The sequence below is a fragment of the Salminus brasiliensis genome, chromosome 10 (assembly GCF_030463535.1).
Source record: "Salminus brasiliensis chromosome 10, fSalBra1.hap2, whole genome shotgun sequence".
In the NCBI taxonomy this organism is placed as follows: Eukaryota; Metazoa; Chordata; class Actinopteri; order Characiformes; family Bryconidae; genus Salminus; species Salminus brasiliensis.
The window spans coordinates 18,346,846-18,365,622 of record NC_132887.1 but is presented as its reverse complement, the minus strand read 5'-3'; the positions used below and the strand labels follow the sequence as shown (position 1 = coordinate 18,365,622).

The 18,777-nt window shown below is 38.7% G+C and overlaps 1 protein-coding gene across 3 annotated transcripts in view; it reads right to left on the bottom strand.

Annotated features, from left to right (window-relative positions):
- slc24a4a (solute carrier family 24 member 4a) overlaps positions 1-18,777 on the bottom strand; it is a 44,826-nt gene that overhangs the window by 5,705 nt on the left and 20,344 nt on the right. The window contains exons 3-16 of one of the 3 annotated variants that reach the window (XM_072689571.1): positions 15,120-15,196; positions 13,577-13,651; positions 12,618-12,702; positions 12,442-12,545; positions 11,052-11,126; positions 10,100-10,125; positions 9,955-10,008; positions 9,462-9,607; positions 4,755-4,924; positions 2,567-2,714; positions 1,112-1,278; positions 844-958; positions 588-700; positions 396-461 (exon numbers count right to left, since the gene is read on the bottom strand). In XM_072689571.1, coding sequence (XP_072545672.1) covers positions 396-461; positions 588-700; positions 844-958; positions 1,112-1,278; positions 2,567-2,714; positions 4,755-4,924; positions 9,462-9,607; positions 9,955-10,008; positions 10,100-10,125; positions 11,052-11,126; positions 12,442-12,545; positions 12,618-12,702; positions 13,577-13,651; positions 15,120-15,196 — 1,421 coding nt within the window. The remainder of the gene's footprint in view (positions 1-395; positions 462-587; positions 701-843; positions 959-1,111; positions 1,279-2,566; positions 2,715-4,754; positions 4,925-9,461; positions 9,608-9,954; positions 10,009-10,099; positions 10,126-11,051; positions 11,127-12,441; positions 12,546-12,617; positions 12,703-13,576; positions 13,652-15,119; positions 15,197-18,777) is intronic. The other 2 variants (XM_072689572.1, XM_072689573.1) reach the window with 2 other exon arrangements.

Genomic DNA, 18,777 nt, shown 5'->3' with positions numbered 1-18,777 from the left:
AACAATGTGTGTATACCATTTTGCCAGATTTTACTGCAGCATTTCAAATGTAAGTGTAACTGTAAGACAAGTGATCAAGGAGGTTAAAATATTCAGCATAATAATTTGGTCATTTTAATAAAATAGGTTAAAATTGTAGTAAGGTTTATTTTAGTATATTGTTAGTATAGCATATTTTACTCATATCGTGTGGCTGTAATAACTTTAAAAAAACACAAATCAGATCAGATGCATTAAGGTACACTATATGGAATATATATATATATATATATATATATATAAATAAATAAACAAACAGTATATAGGATAGCACATGTCAAACATGTCAAAACTCGCGCCAAAATTCCAGTTTAACCTGTCTCTAGTGCATGTTACTCTGATTACTGTTAACTTACAGTTAAAGCCACTGAGCCCAGGAGCAGGACTACAGAGTACACCAGTCCTCTGCTGTTGATTATCACCTGAGAAAAGAGTACAGAGTAGTTAAAAAGTATTCATCAGTGTTTTTCAACTGTGCTTCAACAGCCCTTCTTGGTGATTGTGCGTAGGTGTGTGTATAGTTGATGGGGAGAGAGAGCGACAGATACCACAGAGCCATAGTTGACAGCCATCGTCTGGATGCCCCAGGGAACACCGAGCCCAACCAGGATATCAAAGACATTACTGCCAATTGTGTTGGAGACAGCCATGTCCCCCAGGCCTGTGTATACACACACATACACATACACATACACACACACACACACACACACACACACACACACACACACATAGTAGAAATCGACTCAAACAGTACAGAACATCAAAGAAGGAGAAGAAAGCTAGGTGTACAACATTTCTTACCTTGTCGAGCAACTATGAGGCTGGCTATACAGTCAGGAACACTGGTGCCGGCTGCTAGAAAAGTGATGCCCATTATAACGTCAGGTATTCCCAGTGTGTAGCCGATAATTGTTACCTGCACATAATGACAGAAATACACTGTTGCTAATACAAGCAATCTATAGTATATTAGTAACATTATTCAAAGCAATACAATGTAAAAAGCACATGCAACTGATAAATGAAACTAAAGCCACAAAGCGACAAAAAGGGTCCAAGTACCACTTACCATCCAAACCATGAAGTAGGAGAAGACGGCTATCCACAGTGTGGAGAGGAAAAAGGACATCATGAAGAACCTCTCCCACCGTGGCTTGGCACAGTCTGGCACAGTGAAGTACAGCAATACCAGGATAGGCCAGGAGATGATGAACTTCAGTCTGTTCATAGCACCCCCTGCAGGTACAACAAGACAGTACAGCCCCTCGTTTGCTGTGAATTCACACCATCAGGTTGATTAAGATATACAGATAAATGAACCAATAGTGAACATTTATAAACTTTAGCCGAATCGCCTTTGTTCACTAAGGTAATCTAGCTAGCTTTCTAATCATAGTGCCATCTAAGCTAGTCACAGTAACTTCACACAGTAACTCTTCAAAAATGTATTCAAAGGGTTCTCCAAGAGTAAGGTATAGCTTTGCTAAAGCATGAGTAGACTGATAAATCTCTGTACTGGCCAGCGATACTGAGCTCTTTTGAGGGATGCCTGGACCTAACAGTCTCTTCAAAAGTGGATCTGTTAACAACTGAGCAGCTTAGCATGTTTCATGGCATGATCTTACATAGATGTCACTAGATGCAAACCACATAAATTATATGGACAAAAGAATTTGGACACTTGCTCATTTACTGTTTCTTCTCAAATCAAGGGTAACTGTCTCTACTGTCTAGGAGCCCAAACGTAGCATTAGACATGGTACCAAAATGTTTCTGCTTATCTGCTCCACTCCTATTCTACTGGCAGTACTTCTGTACAGGGACTAGACAAGCTGTGTAGTAGCTGGATGCATTTATTAAAAGGGGTGTCCACAAACATTTGGCCACCATTTGGCCACCTGGTACCTGGCCACTTTATAGGCAAATTTGCCAGACTGTTACTTAAATATGCTACATTTTTTTGCCAAGCTCAAGGGTTAGTCTTGCTTGGGGGACTGCGGGAGCATCAGTAGACTGAAGCAGGTGATGCGAGCCATAAAAATTATTAAACTACAAAACACCATTCAATGAAGGACAACTATTTCAGAAACACATCAATAGAAGAATTCCATGATGAAAAATGCCAATGAAGAAAATTATAAAAGTTTTTCCCATGAGCCTGTGAGCAGGGCAAAGGCTTTGATGACTGTTTAGCTCCTAAGCAAACATACATCAAACGTCCTTGTGGTGCACAAAACAGCAGGCACCTCCTAACAAAGTCAATGAATGTTAAGCCGATAATCTTGAAACAATACATGCTGGGATCCTTTTCTTCAGGGAATTTCTTATGTTGCTGCTCAGCAATGCATGTGCTACCCATGAACTTCACTGATAATTATACGAGGGAGTACGACATCAAGACATGCAAAAGCTAATTAGAGAAGATGATCAATGGTGTGACAGCAGGTAATCCAGGTGTGAATTTGAGAACTTCGTGTAGTGACAACGCTAAGATGTGTACATGTATGTGTGAGACCCCCCTCACCAGGTATGCTAAAGGGAGATGACAGCTCATTGTCCTCGTCCTCTGTCAGCTTGTCCTCTGTCACGATGCCGTTCTCCAGGGCGTCTGCTTTCCCATCAGCCACCAGTGTTCCATCCATCCCATTGGATGCCTGCATCAGCCGCTGTTGCTGAACGGAAAAACAACTGCTATAAAATTCAAAAGCTACATATGACTCTAGATTGCAGTTGTTTTGATGCTCAGTGTATAATGGGGTCATTTTGAAAGTTATCATCTTAATAATGTAATAGCTTACTTATGTTAATCTGTAGTTACTCATCAGTGTACGAATACTCCACAAGGAGTATAACAATGCTCTGATAATAAATTGATTTTCATTTGATTCTGAATTTGAGTGGTACTGTTGTGTGTAGTGGACATTTTATGATCACAGTGGTTCTGTGTTACCATTTTTAAGTAGTCATAAAGTCACAAGGCGCTGCAATTCCTTATTCAACCGCTAGATGACAATACAGCCCTCACTCACAGCTGTGGAAACCCACTAAAGCCTACTAAACTCACTTTGTTTTAAATCAACAAGTGTTTAATGTCACCAGTCTGACAGTTACAGTGTCTGACTCATATCATATATAAATCATATATTTATAGAATGTAGAAAGCTAATATGTCTTGTGGGGGATGCTGAGTAAAGACTTTTGACACTATCCACCAACTGGATAACCCTCTCCCTCACTCAGCCCAGTACAGTGAGCAGCAGAATACAGCAAAGCTAGAAAAGATGGCTAACAACACCCTGAGCTCCACAGTGCAGACTTCACATACACTTGGAGCTGGAGTTTGGAGTTCGAAAGCATTTTAAATATGGTTGTGTGGTTGTGGTTTTAAATATGGCATCCAGCCCCGCTCTCAACCGGCATCGCCAATCTGCCTTTTAAACAGAAAGATGTCCAGTGATCGGTATCAGCCTAAAAAACACTGTTTATCTCTATGTATGACATATTTCCAAATGTGAAACATGATATTATGGAGGGTTTCTGAGCTAGAGGAGCTTGAGTTGAACATTTTTCTCTTCTCTAATAAAGTTAATGACATTTATTATTATTATTATTATTTTTATTATTATTATTAACAGCAATATCAAAGTTTCCAAATGTGTATTTTTGAATATTTATATTCTATTACACTGGTTTTGCTGCACTACTTAACACAGAACGGTTCCTGAGGTTGATCTATAATTTATGCATGTTTGCTTTATGGGTAGCTCAAACTGTCTGCAATATTTATTGCTGTGGGTAGAGAATGATTTCTTTAGCAGAGAATTACCAAACTGTGCACGGAATTCATATAGCTACGCTCCCTGCTGCTGCACAGCCCCAGTGATTTAATGTAAGCTAACACTGAAACAAAAACTTTAATGACACAAATATGTCAAATGCAGGACTCTCATTCTGTAGTAAACTGCTCATGAGAATAATAAGGAAATAGTGAAATGCATCAAAGCACTCAACCATTGAACCATACTTCCCATACAGGAATGGAAAAACCCTCTTTATCCTCTGCTTTCAGTCTTACAGACTTACACCTCTGAATCAACCTTACATTCCATTCTTTGAACGGCAGCAAGGGTATAATTATAGTAACGAGTTAAATCCCTTGACGCTTATGCTCGGGACACTTGCTGGGAAAGCTTGGAAAATCCTTGACAAAGAAGTGCTGAGTCTACTGGTCTCAAGGGTTGTGCATTCTGACTAATTCTGATGTTTAAGTATCTGTAAGATTTCTGTTCACAGTGGGAAAGGAAAAACTATATAGTAACGTATCATGAATCATTTTCCACTGCAATTTAACTTTCCAGTCACTGGCATTCATCACAAGATTGCGAGTTCCCCATTGATGCCCCAGCCACCCTTGATTGGCCTCCCTCACCCCCATCACTCAGTGTGATGCTAGCCAACATTGCCTATTCGCTCGCATAACAGAATTGCCAGTTAGTGTTCTCCTTCAAGTATGCTTGCTGTCCAATGATTAATATTGCTTTAGCAGCAGCGGATGCAGTGATGCTTCACTGTCCTTAGCAGCACTGTCCTTCACCCTTTCAGGTTGATAACATCAAGTGTGATAGGAGAAGACCTATCCCTGAGTGGAAATTCATGGAAACCTAGCACCGCCCATACCGGTTACTAGAAGAGGCGTTTAGACTGGAGTTTACCTCATTGATGATGAGTCGGCTGGCCATGCGCAGGCGGGTCTTAGGGCCGAAGTGGTTGGTAATCATGACCCTGAGGCCGGCTTCAGGGAAACGGTAGTTTGGAGGACTGGAGTTCATCATTTCATCCACCATGACCACTGATCCACGAGTGTACATCTTATTGGGCTTTACTATAAACACACAGAAGGACGATGAGCCGCGTACAGATATTTTAGCATTATACACTCACAGTCAAACTGAATAGCTCTGTAGAGCGTTCTGCTCTACTGAGTAAGTTCTCAGTGGTGTTTACATCTGGTGACTGTGTTGCACCATCATTCCAGAGAACACAGTTTCGCTGCTCTATAGAGCAATGCTGGGGGGCTTTACACCCCTTTAGCCCACACCTCAATGTGACTAATTTACTGCCTCCTACATTCTGGCTGTAGGGTTGTTTGTAGAACAGAGTGATTGTTATTTCACAAGCAGTACATCTGGAGAAGTCAATGTTTTATACAGTCTAATGTATAAATTGGGTGGTCATTTTATGTAGGCTAGTGCCCAATGGTTTACCCAGCCCTCCACTGACTTGACTGAACCACTGAACTGAGCTTGCAGGGAATGATGATGCAACTGGAAGCACATGAGGGCTTTCATATGTGAAATATGTGTTTGGTCTGAGCTTTTTAAATCATTTATTAAACCAGAAGGAGAATACACAAGCACACGCGCATTCACACACACACACACACTTTTGAAGCAGTACACCATCCCTCCCTCAGGCCATCTTACACATCTTCAACACTCAACACACCGTCACACATGAATTTCAGAATTAAATTGATCAGCACTGATTCGTTGAAAAAATTTCCTTCTAACTTAAAATGAGTTGCTTAGTTTTGTGCTAGAGGCTAATGTATGTAATATATATAGTGATGTAAGCATTTAACCACTAGGTTATGCAATCTAAATAGGGGTGGACAATATGGCATAAATATATGATGGTACTTCAAATACCTTTTTTATGATATATGATATAGTATGTCTATTTTTCTGATAACACTCAATGAATAAGTGGAAACACATTAAAAAACACCAGTAAAAACCTGTACTGTGACACATTAATAACAGTAATGATAAATATTGTCACCCAGCTGTGCCCAGCTGTGTGTCTAAGGGTGTTTTTACACTAGGGTTTTTTTCCGGACGAAGGAGCTCTTGCTCTAAAAGTTTGGTACATTTGGTCAAGTGTAAAAGCTGTTTTTGAGCCGGTAGCGGCCCAGAGAACCAATCTCTGGTCCTCCTGGAATCTGTGGTCTGTGATTCACTTCAAGTGGTGTGGTCTGCTGCATGTGTGAAAGCAGTTTGCTCCTGGCGCTACGTGTGAGGTTGTGTGATTGGTTTAGTTTGTCACATGACTGCATCGGCTTATCGCCTGCATGGATGAAAACCTTCTCCTAAGAGAACAGCTCCTTGTTTGCAGCACCATAGTCCTGCACGGTGAAATGCCATGACTCCAGAAAGCAGTGTTCTTTGCTGCTTGAGTGTTTGTATCCAAGGAAAATAAGGAAAGGAAATAAACGGATGAATCTAGACTTTATGATATTGCAAAAATGTGCATGGAAAAGTGTAATTTGGAATTCTTTTGTGTGAAAGCAAACCGTTGATAATGAGCCCCTCCGCCTCCGAATCGGCCCTGGGTGTAAAATGCTCTGAATTGTTATACATTTGCCAAAAATATGTTGCAACAAGCCTTGCTCTTTCTGGGTGCATAGGATAGCCCTCCCTCTCTCCCCTCATTTAGTGTGATGCTAGCCAAAGTGAGAGTCTTTTAGCAAATGTAACATAATTGGTACTAAGTGTTCTCTCCTCTGAGCGTGTTGAACTGTATAACGGTGTTTTGGCAAATATATGCTAGGAAAGACCTAACTTGTGGGTGGGAATTGATAGTAGGTTAATTATGTTTAAAGGATAACACAATAATGTTGTGTTAGCAGCAGTTTGAAAAGATGGAGGAACCATGTGCTAGGAAAGACCTAACTTGTAAGTGGGAAATGACAGTAGTTTAATTTTTTTAACCCCAACTACTACCTTCTGGAGAGAGAGAGAATTGTGTAAAATGAATCGTCCCTTTAACACCATTTAATACACAGGAGACCACTATAAGCAATAGCTTTTCAGTCTTTCAGCATTTTTAGCTTAATCTCTATGTGTTGCATCTGTATTAAACTGCTGATAAACACTATAATAACCCTGATACATTTCCCTGTATATAGAAAAGAATGATCAATGAAACGGGTTTGGAGGCACCAGCTTTTCTGTGCTTTTCACGGTCTGTTATTCGACAGTATGCCACAGATCTTACAGATAAATAAAAATACTGCAGTATTCCTTTCGTATTTTGCATTTTCACCTTTACACTCTTTCACCAACCTAAACACACACAAGTTTTCACATAAAGCATGCACACTGCACATACATACACATTATAAAAGATGCATGTTGCCTCTTCTTCCACATCCACACTCACACTACAGCATTCCACAAAACAGACACGCACACACACCTCCACGAACACTTCACCTTTAAACACACCTACTGCAACATTACATAAACATTTTAAAAGCATGTGGGAAGATGAATCATACAGCAAAAACTGAATCACACACACTCACACACAGCTCTGCAGTGGAAGGCAGGATCCGGGGTGGGTTTAGTAAGGCTAAACAGACAGGCTTCAGCGGCACAGCTGCTTAAGGAGCACGCAGGTTACAGCTGCACTACAGCACACAACCTAAAACACAGAGCTATCCAGCAAGCAAGCAGCGGCTCACTCACTACTGCCACATTACACAATATCAGCTTTGCCATGAACTGAGGGGTGCATGATATATTAGAAAACATTCCTTGTTGTTATGGGTCTGATAATGAAATTACGGACGATATTTACAACCGATAATTAAGAGCTATTCTGTGCTCTTCGTGTTCACTAGGGCTCTTTTGTTCCTCTCAGCTTATTCAAATTGATAGTATAGTGGATAGCAAGCAGACGATTAAAGGTTCAATGACCAGTTCAGGCAGAAATGTAACAGCTGTGCTTTCTAACCCAGTCCTTAGGTTAGAAAGAAAAGGCTTGGGAAGGAAAAAATACAGAGACAGTATTCTTACTAAAATACCTTTTAAACATATGACAAATGGATACTGTATTAAAACCTTAAGGTAATTGTACAGATTTAGCTTTAATGCACATGATAATCATGCGCTAAATGACAAAGCCTAGTGTGCTTGACTTGCCCTAACCATTTTCAGAATATTTAAATCCACTGAACTGCAAACCAGTCACAAATAGAGATGTGAGCATAAATAGACAGATGTGTGATACAATTAAAGGAATGGTTCAGTCAAATTTAAAAAGTTAACAGTGAATGAAAGCGAAAAGTCACTGAATAGCACAACTAGCTTCCCTTCATTGTTAGCAACATTGGTGTGCATGGCTGAACTATTCTTTTAAGCAGTTGACATTCTATCATGCTCAGTGACATGTATAAAATGCTGAACAGGGCCAGCTGACCTCAACCTTTGAATCATGATGGTAAGAACAAAAGAATTATGTGATTTTGAAAGATTCGGATAGAAAGAGCTTCAGTCAAAAGACTGCTCACCTGACTAGTGTTTCAATAGGAACAGAGACTGAAGTGACTTCTGTATTTAGATTAATGGGTAAGACACAGGTATAAACAGGTTTGGAAATTGTGTGAGAAAGTGAACATTCAATGACTATAGGGCATACAGAAGAGCAGCTGCAGTGAGCTGGCAACACTTAATTTGGTATGACTAGTTAGATTACTAACCAGTGACCGAAGTACTAATCCTTGCAGAAAGGCAAATTAGTATAGTTTTAATATATAATGACACAAAATGGTTTTTGAGCTCTAAACTGGTGACCTAAAGTCTAAATGAAGAACATACAATATGTTTTCCTTTTGAAAATGATACTGAGTAAAACTACTTTTACTTAGTATTTGTTTGAAATGATTCTTACGGAAAGTATGAAGCCTCCAAAATAACACTTAGATGACAATCAATCATCAATCGATCATCAATGAGTAATTAATTATTTTCCACCCCTAGTTACATTCATCATTATTCTAAGTGGTTCTGAATAAGCTAAATCGTGTCAAATATTTATATTATATATTGCACGTTTACAGTAACGGTCATGTCTGTATCAAGGAAACAAACCAAAGAAGTGACTGTGGGTGAATAATGTGGCCTTTTTACCGCAAACTCTTATGCATTATGAGAATAAGCCCAGCTGTCAGCCAGTGTCAGATATAGATCACATTAAAAAAGTTAGTGTGAACAGCCTTGATTTGGTGAGGAAATCGGATTTAGCCACTTTATCTGCTGTGTGAATGTCATCATTATAGTTTATAGAACAACTGTCAGTTACTGATAAGAGTATAGACAATAACGAGATCTTAATTATCGGTTGTAATTTTCAACCCAGAACTTCATCAGTGCATCCCTACTTAAATACAGCCAGTGTGTGCACAGTTAGGCAGAAGTGGCTCAAACTGGCTAGAAAGAGACAGAGGTGTGGTGTTAGTCTCAAGAGTAATCATCAAGGATTTTTCTGCTGCTATTTCGTTGATTGGAGTAGAGTGAAAGCAGAAGGGGTGAGCTGAGGTTTCGGGCGCAGAGAGAAGCCTGTCTAGTTACCCTTACCTGCGCTGAGTAACGGCCATGTAGGATCATCCCAAAACTGCTCATAACATGCATTACCGTCCTCCAGCTCGCTGATCACTGCGTTACCATTGGCAACACCCTTATCGTCCTTCCCCGAAAAGTAGTTCTGCATGCTGGTGTTAAACCTGAGGCAAATACAAAACTCCAGCTGAAGCCTGAGCCTTATAATAAATCTGCATAGACATAAAGATTATTTTAGTTGTGTCCTTTGTATCTGTACTGTTTTCTATGTATTATAGGCAACTTTGTGCTTACTTTCTGCTTGGTATGTGTTCGGAGAACACGGACAATTCAACCTAAAAATGTACTTGGTGTTGTAACAGGCATTTTAGCTGGTTTAATTCTTAAAATGAAAGGAAGGAAAGCAATGCTTAATCATATTTCATATAAACATCTTTCTCATTACACACATCCATCTGATAGAGCCTTATTGCATATTTTGCTGTATTAAGTATGGTGTGGGTGAACTCACTTCATAATGACGATGTAACCAACATACATGACCATCAGCACCAGACTCTCCCACCTGCAGGGACACAGGATTGGACAACAGGTTACATTTCTACTAAACCAAACCTATAACAATAAACTGCTTTAATAGTGTGGGCAGCACCTACCACACAATCTGCCCATCATAGATGAACTGAAAAAACAAGAGAGACAAAAATGATTTTATCTGTCTGTTTACTTTCATATCTCAACAATAAGTTCAGATGGAAAGACCAGATAAAGACCTCAGTAATCTCACACGTGTCTCTTCTTGAGTTTTAGTACAGATCTAAACTAAATGCTCAAAATGAGATCACCCATTCCTCATTCAGGACTACGATATGTTCTGATGCTGTAAAATACTATTTTATTTGGACCATTTTATTCACTGTAATAGCTGCACATCTAACAAATACACAATTTCACATTCTGTTTGACTAAAGCAGTGATTCAGCTGTGTCCTTGATGCTTGATCAAATAAATAATCTCTCACTGGATTCCCGGATAACCAAACTGAAGCTCTCCTATTTTTGAACACATTTTTTTGGCACAATATTGTTTTGATTTAAATGATAGTTAATGCTCCACTCTACTCTTGTTCCTGGAAAAAAGATTAGATTTGTTTGTGTTGAAATATTGCTTATTTAATTGGTTTCTTTTTTTTGTCATGGTCTTGAAATTGATATTGACATAGAATTTAAGTGGTATTTGTACTGAGTAATATATTTCTGGTATTGTCATTAAACGGAATGTGTTCAATTATGGTTGAGCTCAAAAATGTTTCCTCCTGTACTTCTGAATGATTCTGCAGCATTTGTATTGCTTTACTGAGTAATTCCTGCTTATTCTGAAAGAAAGTCTTGAAAGAGATTAAAACAAGACAAGACACATCTCATTTTTGTCTAATGCCTTTTCTCCTAAGCAATTTTAGGAGAAACATTCGTGTGACGAAGCTGATCTCAAAATAAAGCATCAAAGATCAACATTTGGCCAATAAAATGTTCCTCTGGCACTGTATAATTAATTCATTTTATAATTAACTTAAGCGAATTGCAATAGACATATTGCAATGACACTCACCACAATAAGAGCAACCACAGACAGTGTGTAGTAGAAGGAGTCCCGAAACACAGCAAACTTAGTAAGATACACAACCTTCAGGAGAGAGAAGAGGAGAGGTTTAAATTCAGATACTGCATTTAGGTTACACATTTAGCACAACCATTTTGGCAGAGTGAATGCACAAAATATAATAGATACATATAATAACAGTAGTTATCAATCTTATAAACAAGCAAATCAAATGGATAGATAGTGGGCTCAGATTGGTAAGAATCCCTCTGTGCATAGTGGGGTACTGAGATATTGAGCATCAAAGGTTTCAGCTGCAATAATAGCAAAACTATTATGCAGCATAATTCATTTTCATGTCCTGACAATGTCTTTGCCTTGGGACACGTTTGGCCATGTTAAATTCCTATGATGTTTGGAAATAGATGGAACCTTTTAATTCCGAGAAACTCATTCTGAGACTGCACTAAATTGTAAGGTTGTATCTGTGAGCACTGTCACACTGGAACAGAAACTCCACTAGAACACTTCAGACACAAACTCTGCCATCATAAATACTTTAAATCAGCTAAATTCAGTATGAGGCAATTTATTCAAGTGAAGTGTTTGCATTGGTTTTATCAGGATATCAGAGTCCTCAGCGTATTCATTAAAAATATATTGGGATGAGAAGTATAAAGAAATTAGCATCTCAAACTCACAAAAATGTTTTTCTTAATGTCTACTATAACACATCAGCATTAGGAAACTTCCATTAAAGATTAAAGTAGTTCAATTTCCTTCCGTTATAGAGAAATGAAGCCAAAATTGTCCCCCATGTTGTCAAATTTGCGAGTCAACCAGAGACCAGAGGCAGAGCCAAGCTTGCCTACTCATTTGGTAAAAATCTATAAAATCTATAAAATCTAAAAAAAGGTTAGCTAAGCAGGGATCCATATAACTAAACCTTCAGCTCAGCTTTTAGTTTCCTAGCTAGATAAATAATTCTGTTCTGTAGGGATGATGATTCTGCCAGCTGGCTAAGTTGTTGAATAGTAGGCTGATTACCTACTATCTGATTAGCATTGAGTGCCACTAGCTACATAAATTTTAACTTTAAATACAGCCAGATGTTTTAAGCTGATCATTTGGCAGTACTGCCTCAACATACTTGCTTTTTGTACCAGTTTATTTTTGGTACAAAAGATATGTCCATTTTAAAGCCTCAGGGAACTTAAATGCGTGTTGTTCTTTTAATTAGGTTAATCTTGCACTTGTGGGGACACAATACACATATATGCCCCATTAATAATGTTTACATAACACATATATTAGCAATATATTGTACCTCACTGTGTAAAATGCTGCAGTAAGAATATCATTACAGCGGAATATGATGTGCATTCACACATACACACACCTGTCCAGCAAAAATTCCACACACGCCGATGATGCAGAGAATGTTGAAAACAGCTGAGCCCACAATAGTTCCCACCCCGACGTCTCCATGCGTGATGAACACGCCTGCAAAATACACAACAATTAGAATCCACAGCAGCACACACGAGCTCATGGATGTGTGTGATGGTGTCTCACCTATGATAGAAGCAAAAAGTTCTGGGGCAGAGCTTCCAGCTGCCATGAATGTAGCTCCAGCTACGTCTTCACTCAAATGCAGTTTCTGGAGGACAAAAGCAGACAAATGCTCACAAAGCATGTTTACAGAAGAAGAGTGCAGAGAGTGAGTGACCAAAGCACATTGAGTAGATCTGTATGTCAGGGTGCAGGTGAGGACTTTATGACTGTAGTGACTATTAGTGGGTTCGGGTGGGCCTTCAGAAGATATGCTATTGGTGTAATGATAAATGATGTCACAGCTTGTTTGGATGTTTTGTGGGTATGGTCAATACTTAATTAATACCGACAAGCTGCACCGACAGCTGCCTATGGTTTCACCCCATTGTTGAGAAATCTCAATCTGAAGTGCGCCCAGAGCATAACTGACAGAAGAAAGTCAGATTTCATTTTTTGTTGTAACTGTTGCAGACTAAAATGCTTAATTTGCAGCACTATTACAACAATATTTGCAGTAATATATATATATATATAATTGTTTTTTTTTAATTAATTTATTTATTTTAAGTAGATTTTTGTAGATATGTTGAGTATGATTACTTTTTTTATTAATTTTTTTTACATGTAACTTCCAGTGAAAAACAAATTGGTAATTAAGCCATTGCGATGCAATAATCTCAATGTTTAAACATTTTATAACACCATTTAAAAGTCTGAAAAGTGTTTATTTTTCATGTGTTCTGTCTGTCCTGTATTGTACCTCATTCAAAAAGCAAGTTGGGCTGAAACACCCCTTTAACCTCAGTGTAAATTAGAGGGGCTAAACTGCTGTAGACACCAAAAAATTCAAAACATGCTGTTTTGCATAGAGGTTTTTTATACATGGGCAATATTAGATGTGGAGTGAATGCTACATGTGCATCATGAAAGTGTATTCAAGTGTCATGATATATATTTTTGCTGCATTAAACATCCCTCACCTCACAGATCTTCTCCAGTGAAGTCACAAAGTAGTCATCACACACAATCGCCAGAGCCAGAAACATGTAGGTGGCCTAAAGCAAAAAAGAAAAGAAAGAACTGAAAACATGATCACATGATAACAGATAAGAACTGCCTTTCATACACTGGAGTGGTTTTACAAAAAAATAAATAAATAAAAACAGGCATGAGGATAGCTGAGCACAAACAAACTAAAAAGCTTCAACATAAGTAAATGCCTCCAGCTGAAATAGACAATAACACATTTTTAAAAACTTTTCTTATTTAAATGTTATGTTATTGTCTTTCACAACATAAAAAAAATCATGTGGCTTATGTAAAAGTTTGGGCAATCGAAGCGATGCAAAGATTTTCTCATATCTTGAATTGCAAATCAGGACTGAGGCATATCAGTAATTGTATTTAGGAACTGTCATCTGAATTTCCAAGCTTTATAAATGCTCTTCTAACCTTGCACTAACACTCAGCAACCATGGACTCCTCAAAGCAACAGTAATCCATGCCCACAAATCATGACAAGGCTATAAGATGTCAAGCATTTTCAGCTGGCAGTTTCTACTGTGTTGAATGTTATTAAGAACACAGTTCAGGGAAACTCTGGAGGTAAAGATGAGATCTTGAAGACTTTGAAAGAACTGCTTGTGTGCTGGCAAGAATCAAAAGGATGATGCACAGTTCCAATCTTCATGAAAGTGTCAGAAGAAAGAAATCTAACTTGCAACCTTCTCAGAAAGCTCAACGTTTAATGTATTCTACAGAACATCAAGAAAAATACAGAGGTGTTTTGGAAAGTTTGATGTGGACCGATGAAACAAACAAAAAAAACCCTCACAATCAATAAAGACACATTTGGAGAAAAAACATGGGGGTGGACCAACACTGTTTGGGGTTGTGTTGCTGCTAGTGGCTTTGTGAAATATTGCACAAGAATGGAATGGACAAAATCTGTTAAGACTGAAGTTGAAAAGATGTTTTTTTTTCTTTTGCACCACCCTAATGATTTACAAACAAACCTCTAAACCACCATGTACTACCAGAAGAGAAACCTTTGGAACTGCCCCAAAACCTGTAAATAGACTTTTAAAAAGTTGTACATGGAAGGTGGCTCCATAATAAGGCCTTCCACAAAGAAGAGTGGGAAAACTGTAAAGTGCCAAAACATTTGCACAGGCCACACTGATGATCAAAAATAAAAATCATTTAAAAAATAAAAGACAAAATGTGACATTTTGCCAAGGGTGCCCAAACTTTTGCATAAGACTGCAATGTGCTTAAGGGACAGATAGAGTCAATGCATGCTTGTTTGTGTTTTATTCAGCTTGCAGTTGATGACAGTGTTAGCCAAAGGGCTTGTTTTCAGTAAAATAAGATGACCAGTCACACGGCATGACAAGGAGCTGACAAACTATTTATAATCATCATAAAAATGTCTGAGATGCACCATTTACTCTGGATGAAGGGGTCAAACATGGAGTCAGGCTAGACTTTGACAGCACAAACACACACACTGAGTTCTCCTACCGCGAATATGTGTAGAAGGACAGCTCCTCGTGTGCGCTCTCGGTTGGTAAAAATGTCCTCAGGGAACTCATGGACGGCTGAAATGAGAATAAAAAAATAAATAAATACAGTGCAGTGTGTAAGTAATCAGAATGACACATTTCTGTATTTTTGCTTTATACTGTAACATGTTCAGTTCCAGGGACAGTGTACTGGTTTAATAATAAATAATAAATACAGACACAAAATTATTATTATTACATTATTGCTGTATTTACATCCATATTAGTTGAACCAAATAAGAATCTCAACAGTTCCCTGGTTTTAAGGGAACAATGAGTAAACAGACAAATTACCATAATCTAAAATAACACTTTTAGTGCTTGGTGGCAAATCCTTTGAAACTGAGGACTGTCTGAAGGGTATCTTTTCCAGTGATGCTCTGCCAGGTCTCAAATGCAGCCATTTTTAGCTGCTTGTTTGAGGTGCTTCAGTGTTGTCAGTGAAATGGATGCTCAGTTGGGTTTAATTCAGGTGACTGACTTTACTAGTAAAAAACATTCCACTTTTTGTCTCTCAAAAACTCTACTGTAGGTTTATCAGTGAGTTTTGAGTCGCTGTGTCCTCAAACTCACTACTCAGTGAGTCTGAGAGCATTGGGCTGAATGTGTATTCTCTTCAGAATTCATTCTGCTGTTATTGTTGGCATTCAGATTGTCTATGAAGTGTTGGGTGTTAAGCAAAACCCTTCCCTCTCGTCAGGCCTACCAGTGGCTTGCATCTTGTGTTAAATCCACTGGTCAGATTTTTAAAACTCAGTGGTAATGTATATTGACAAACAATGCTCAGCAGTGCCTGTTTGGGTTTTATAGGGGACATAATGGACATGCCATGTCAACCAAAACCAAAAATATCAGAACCACTAATAACTAATTAAAGACATCCCCAACAGACTCCTACTATTACTATCATACCTAACATAACGAAATCCAAAAAAGCCCCAAAGCCTATGTCTAAATATGCCTAAAAATGGCTGTAACTTCTACATAGTTCACCCAGCATAGACATACAAGCACCAAATCTGACTAAAGCTGACAGCCTGAACTTAGCTTCACAGCCATAATTTAATTTCTAATCCAATCTGCTTAAGCACAAAGGCAAAACAACACATATCATGTCACTGCCCAATTACAGATGGACTGCACTGCACAGACTATAAATAGTCCATCTCAAATCTGTTAAAATTTCTGTAAAGAAGAACAGCCTACATAAAAGCGAAGTAAAGAGAAGAAACACTCATTGTGCAGTGGGAGTGGATCCTTTGGGAACAATGCTGTAGGCTGTAGTGCAGGGCTAAAGGAACAATTGACGCGAGAGAGGGAAAGCGAATGAAAATCAGAATCCAGACAAAGTGTTCTGGTTCAAAGGCTAGGAAATATAGACTGAGCGCAGAGTAATAAAATTAGGTGCAATTCACAGGCAAAGCACACAAGCTCTGAAGACAATCCACACACATAGTTTTAGGTTAACCCCATTAATTGCGAGGCCAGGTATGTGGGCCTACATAGCTTCATAGTAAATACTGAATATAAATACTAATAATATAACTATAAATACTAAATAAAAACATTTTCAAGGGGCTGTCAAGTCCGTTGCATATAATAGGCCAATTACCTTACCCTAATCAATTACCCACATTGAAACCGACTTAAAAGTTAGAAGCTGAGCCCACTCAGGAATGTGTTGGCATTTCAGGTTGTCTAGTGCATTAATTGTGGTGTTGCTATAGTTGCAAAAATAAGTCCACAACAGCAGGCCGTGTGCTGGGATGAATAATGGAAGATTCTGTACAGATTCTGATTTTGAAGACGGAAATGCAGAGGCCAGAACAGAAGTAATTCTGGTCAAGAAGTGACTGAAATGAATATAAGGAATACTTTGGCTACAGCAGCTGGTGCTATAGCAGAGTAATTAAAGAGGAATTATGGAGTCAAATAGTTGCATGCTCAAGTTTTAAATCCACTTACGTTTACATTAGTAGCACAGTGATTTACCTTTTGCTCATGTTAACAAGTAGGATTCTTTTTGGTGTAGTATGATGTGCCTGGCCAGTGAATCAGACCCTACTCTGCAATGGGAAGGGCAAGACAACCAACCACTGTCCAGAAAAATGGACTGCAACTTTCTGCTGTCTAGTATTAGAGAATTCTGAGCTCTTTTACTCCAGATGCTACATTGATCCAGATGCTATTAGTCCAACATTTCCAGGAGTTGAACAAAAACAGCGTGGGACACTGGATTCCTACCGGATTCTTATGTTCCACAAATCACAAGCTTAGCACCGCAAATGGTATAGCCTCCTACTGCAAAAAAAAATTGGTACTTTACGAAGAAATTTACACCACTCCATATCAGTGATTCTTGGGAGTTGAGTGATTCATCTGCTTGACACAGAACCACTGACGTAATTGTTCAATTTTTCGGCCAAAAATTTTTAATAGTTTGAATTACAAAGACTGCATTTTCTCTAGGCTCTACAATAAGGGAACAGTCTCCAGAGTTGCAAAACTAGCCAAAAGTGTGACTTAAAATTAAGATTAAAATTGAGATTAAAAGGTAAACGGCCTGCCAATTGCCTGAAAGTAGGGCTGGGCTATGGTAAAAATACTATATCACGATATGTAAAGACTTTTTTTTCCCCGCAATATACGATATTTATCACAATACATGTAATCACAGACTAAATACATCGGTAGCAACAGATTCTTATAAACTAACTATCAGATATTCTCCCGTACTGAATAGAGTGATTTTTTTATTCAATACCTGCTGCAATTCATCTAATTTAACGAGTCTAATTACAATGTTAATAATGAAACCTGCAGCTGATCAGTGTTTATTAAGCACTAACAGTATTCTCAATAGGCTTAGGAAAGCATATTATCACGATAACAAAATTATCACAATACGATTAAATATCGTCATATTGCCCAGCTCTAGCTGAAAGTGTTATCACAAACTTCTATTACCAAATAATATAATAAAGGATAAAGGATAAAGGATAAAGGTGCACGTATTCGTCACTGTACAGTGTGGACTGTACAGCGAAATGTGTCCTCCGCATTTAACCCATCTGGTAGTGAACACACTCACACACACACACGTGTTAGGGGCAGTGAGTACACACACACACCCAGAGCGGTGGGCAGCCAACTCCAGCGCCCGGGGAGCAGAGAGGGTAAAGGGCCTTGCTCAAGGGCCCAACAGTGGCAGCTTGCCGAGCCCGGGAATCGAACCCACAACCCTGTTATCGATATCCCGGCGCTCTAACCGCTGAGCCACCACTGCCCCTGCAATGCTTAATGCTTAGCTAAATAGACCTTAGTCAGTATGTCACACGACTTCACAAAAATCCCCTCATTGTGACAGCCAAAGAGACACAACTTCAACTTCTTTCAAAGCCGAAAGGATCACTCAGATGAAATGAAATGGTTTTATCTGACAGTAGGATATTTATGCAGTGAACTGTAGCTAACAGTGTTGACAGCCCCTTTAAACACATACAGTGTTAGACACACAAACACACCTGCAGCAAGCTTCTGATTTTTGAGATAATGTGCTGGACTAGATGGCATCGACCTAATACAGTCTCAGGGGAGATGTTTTTCAGGAGTGGCCC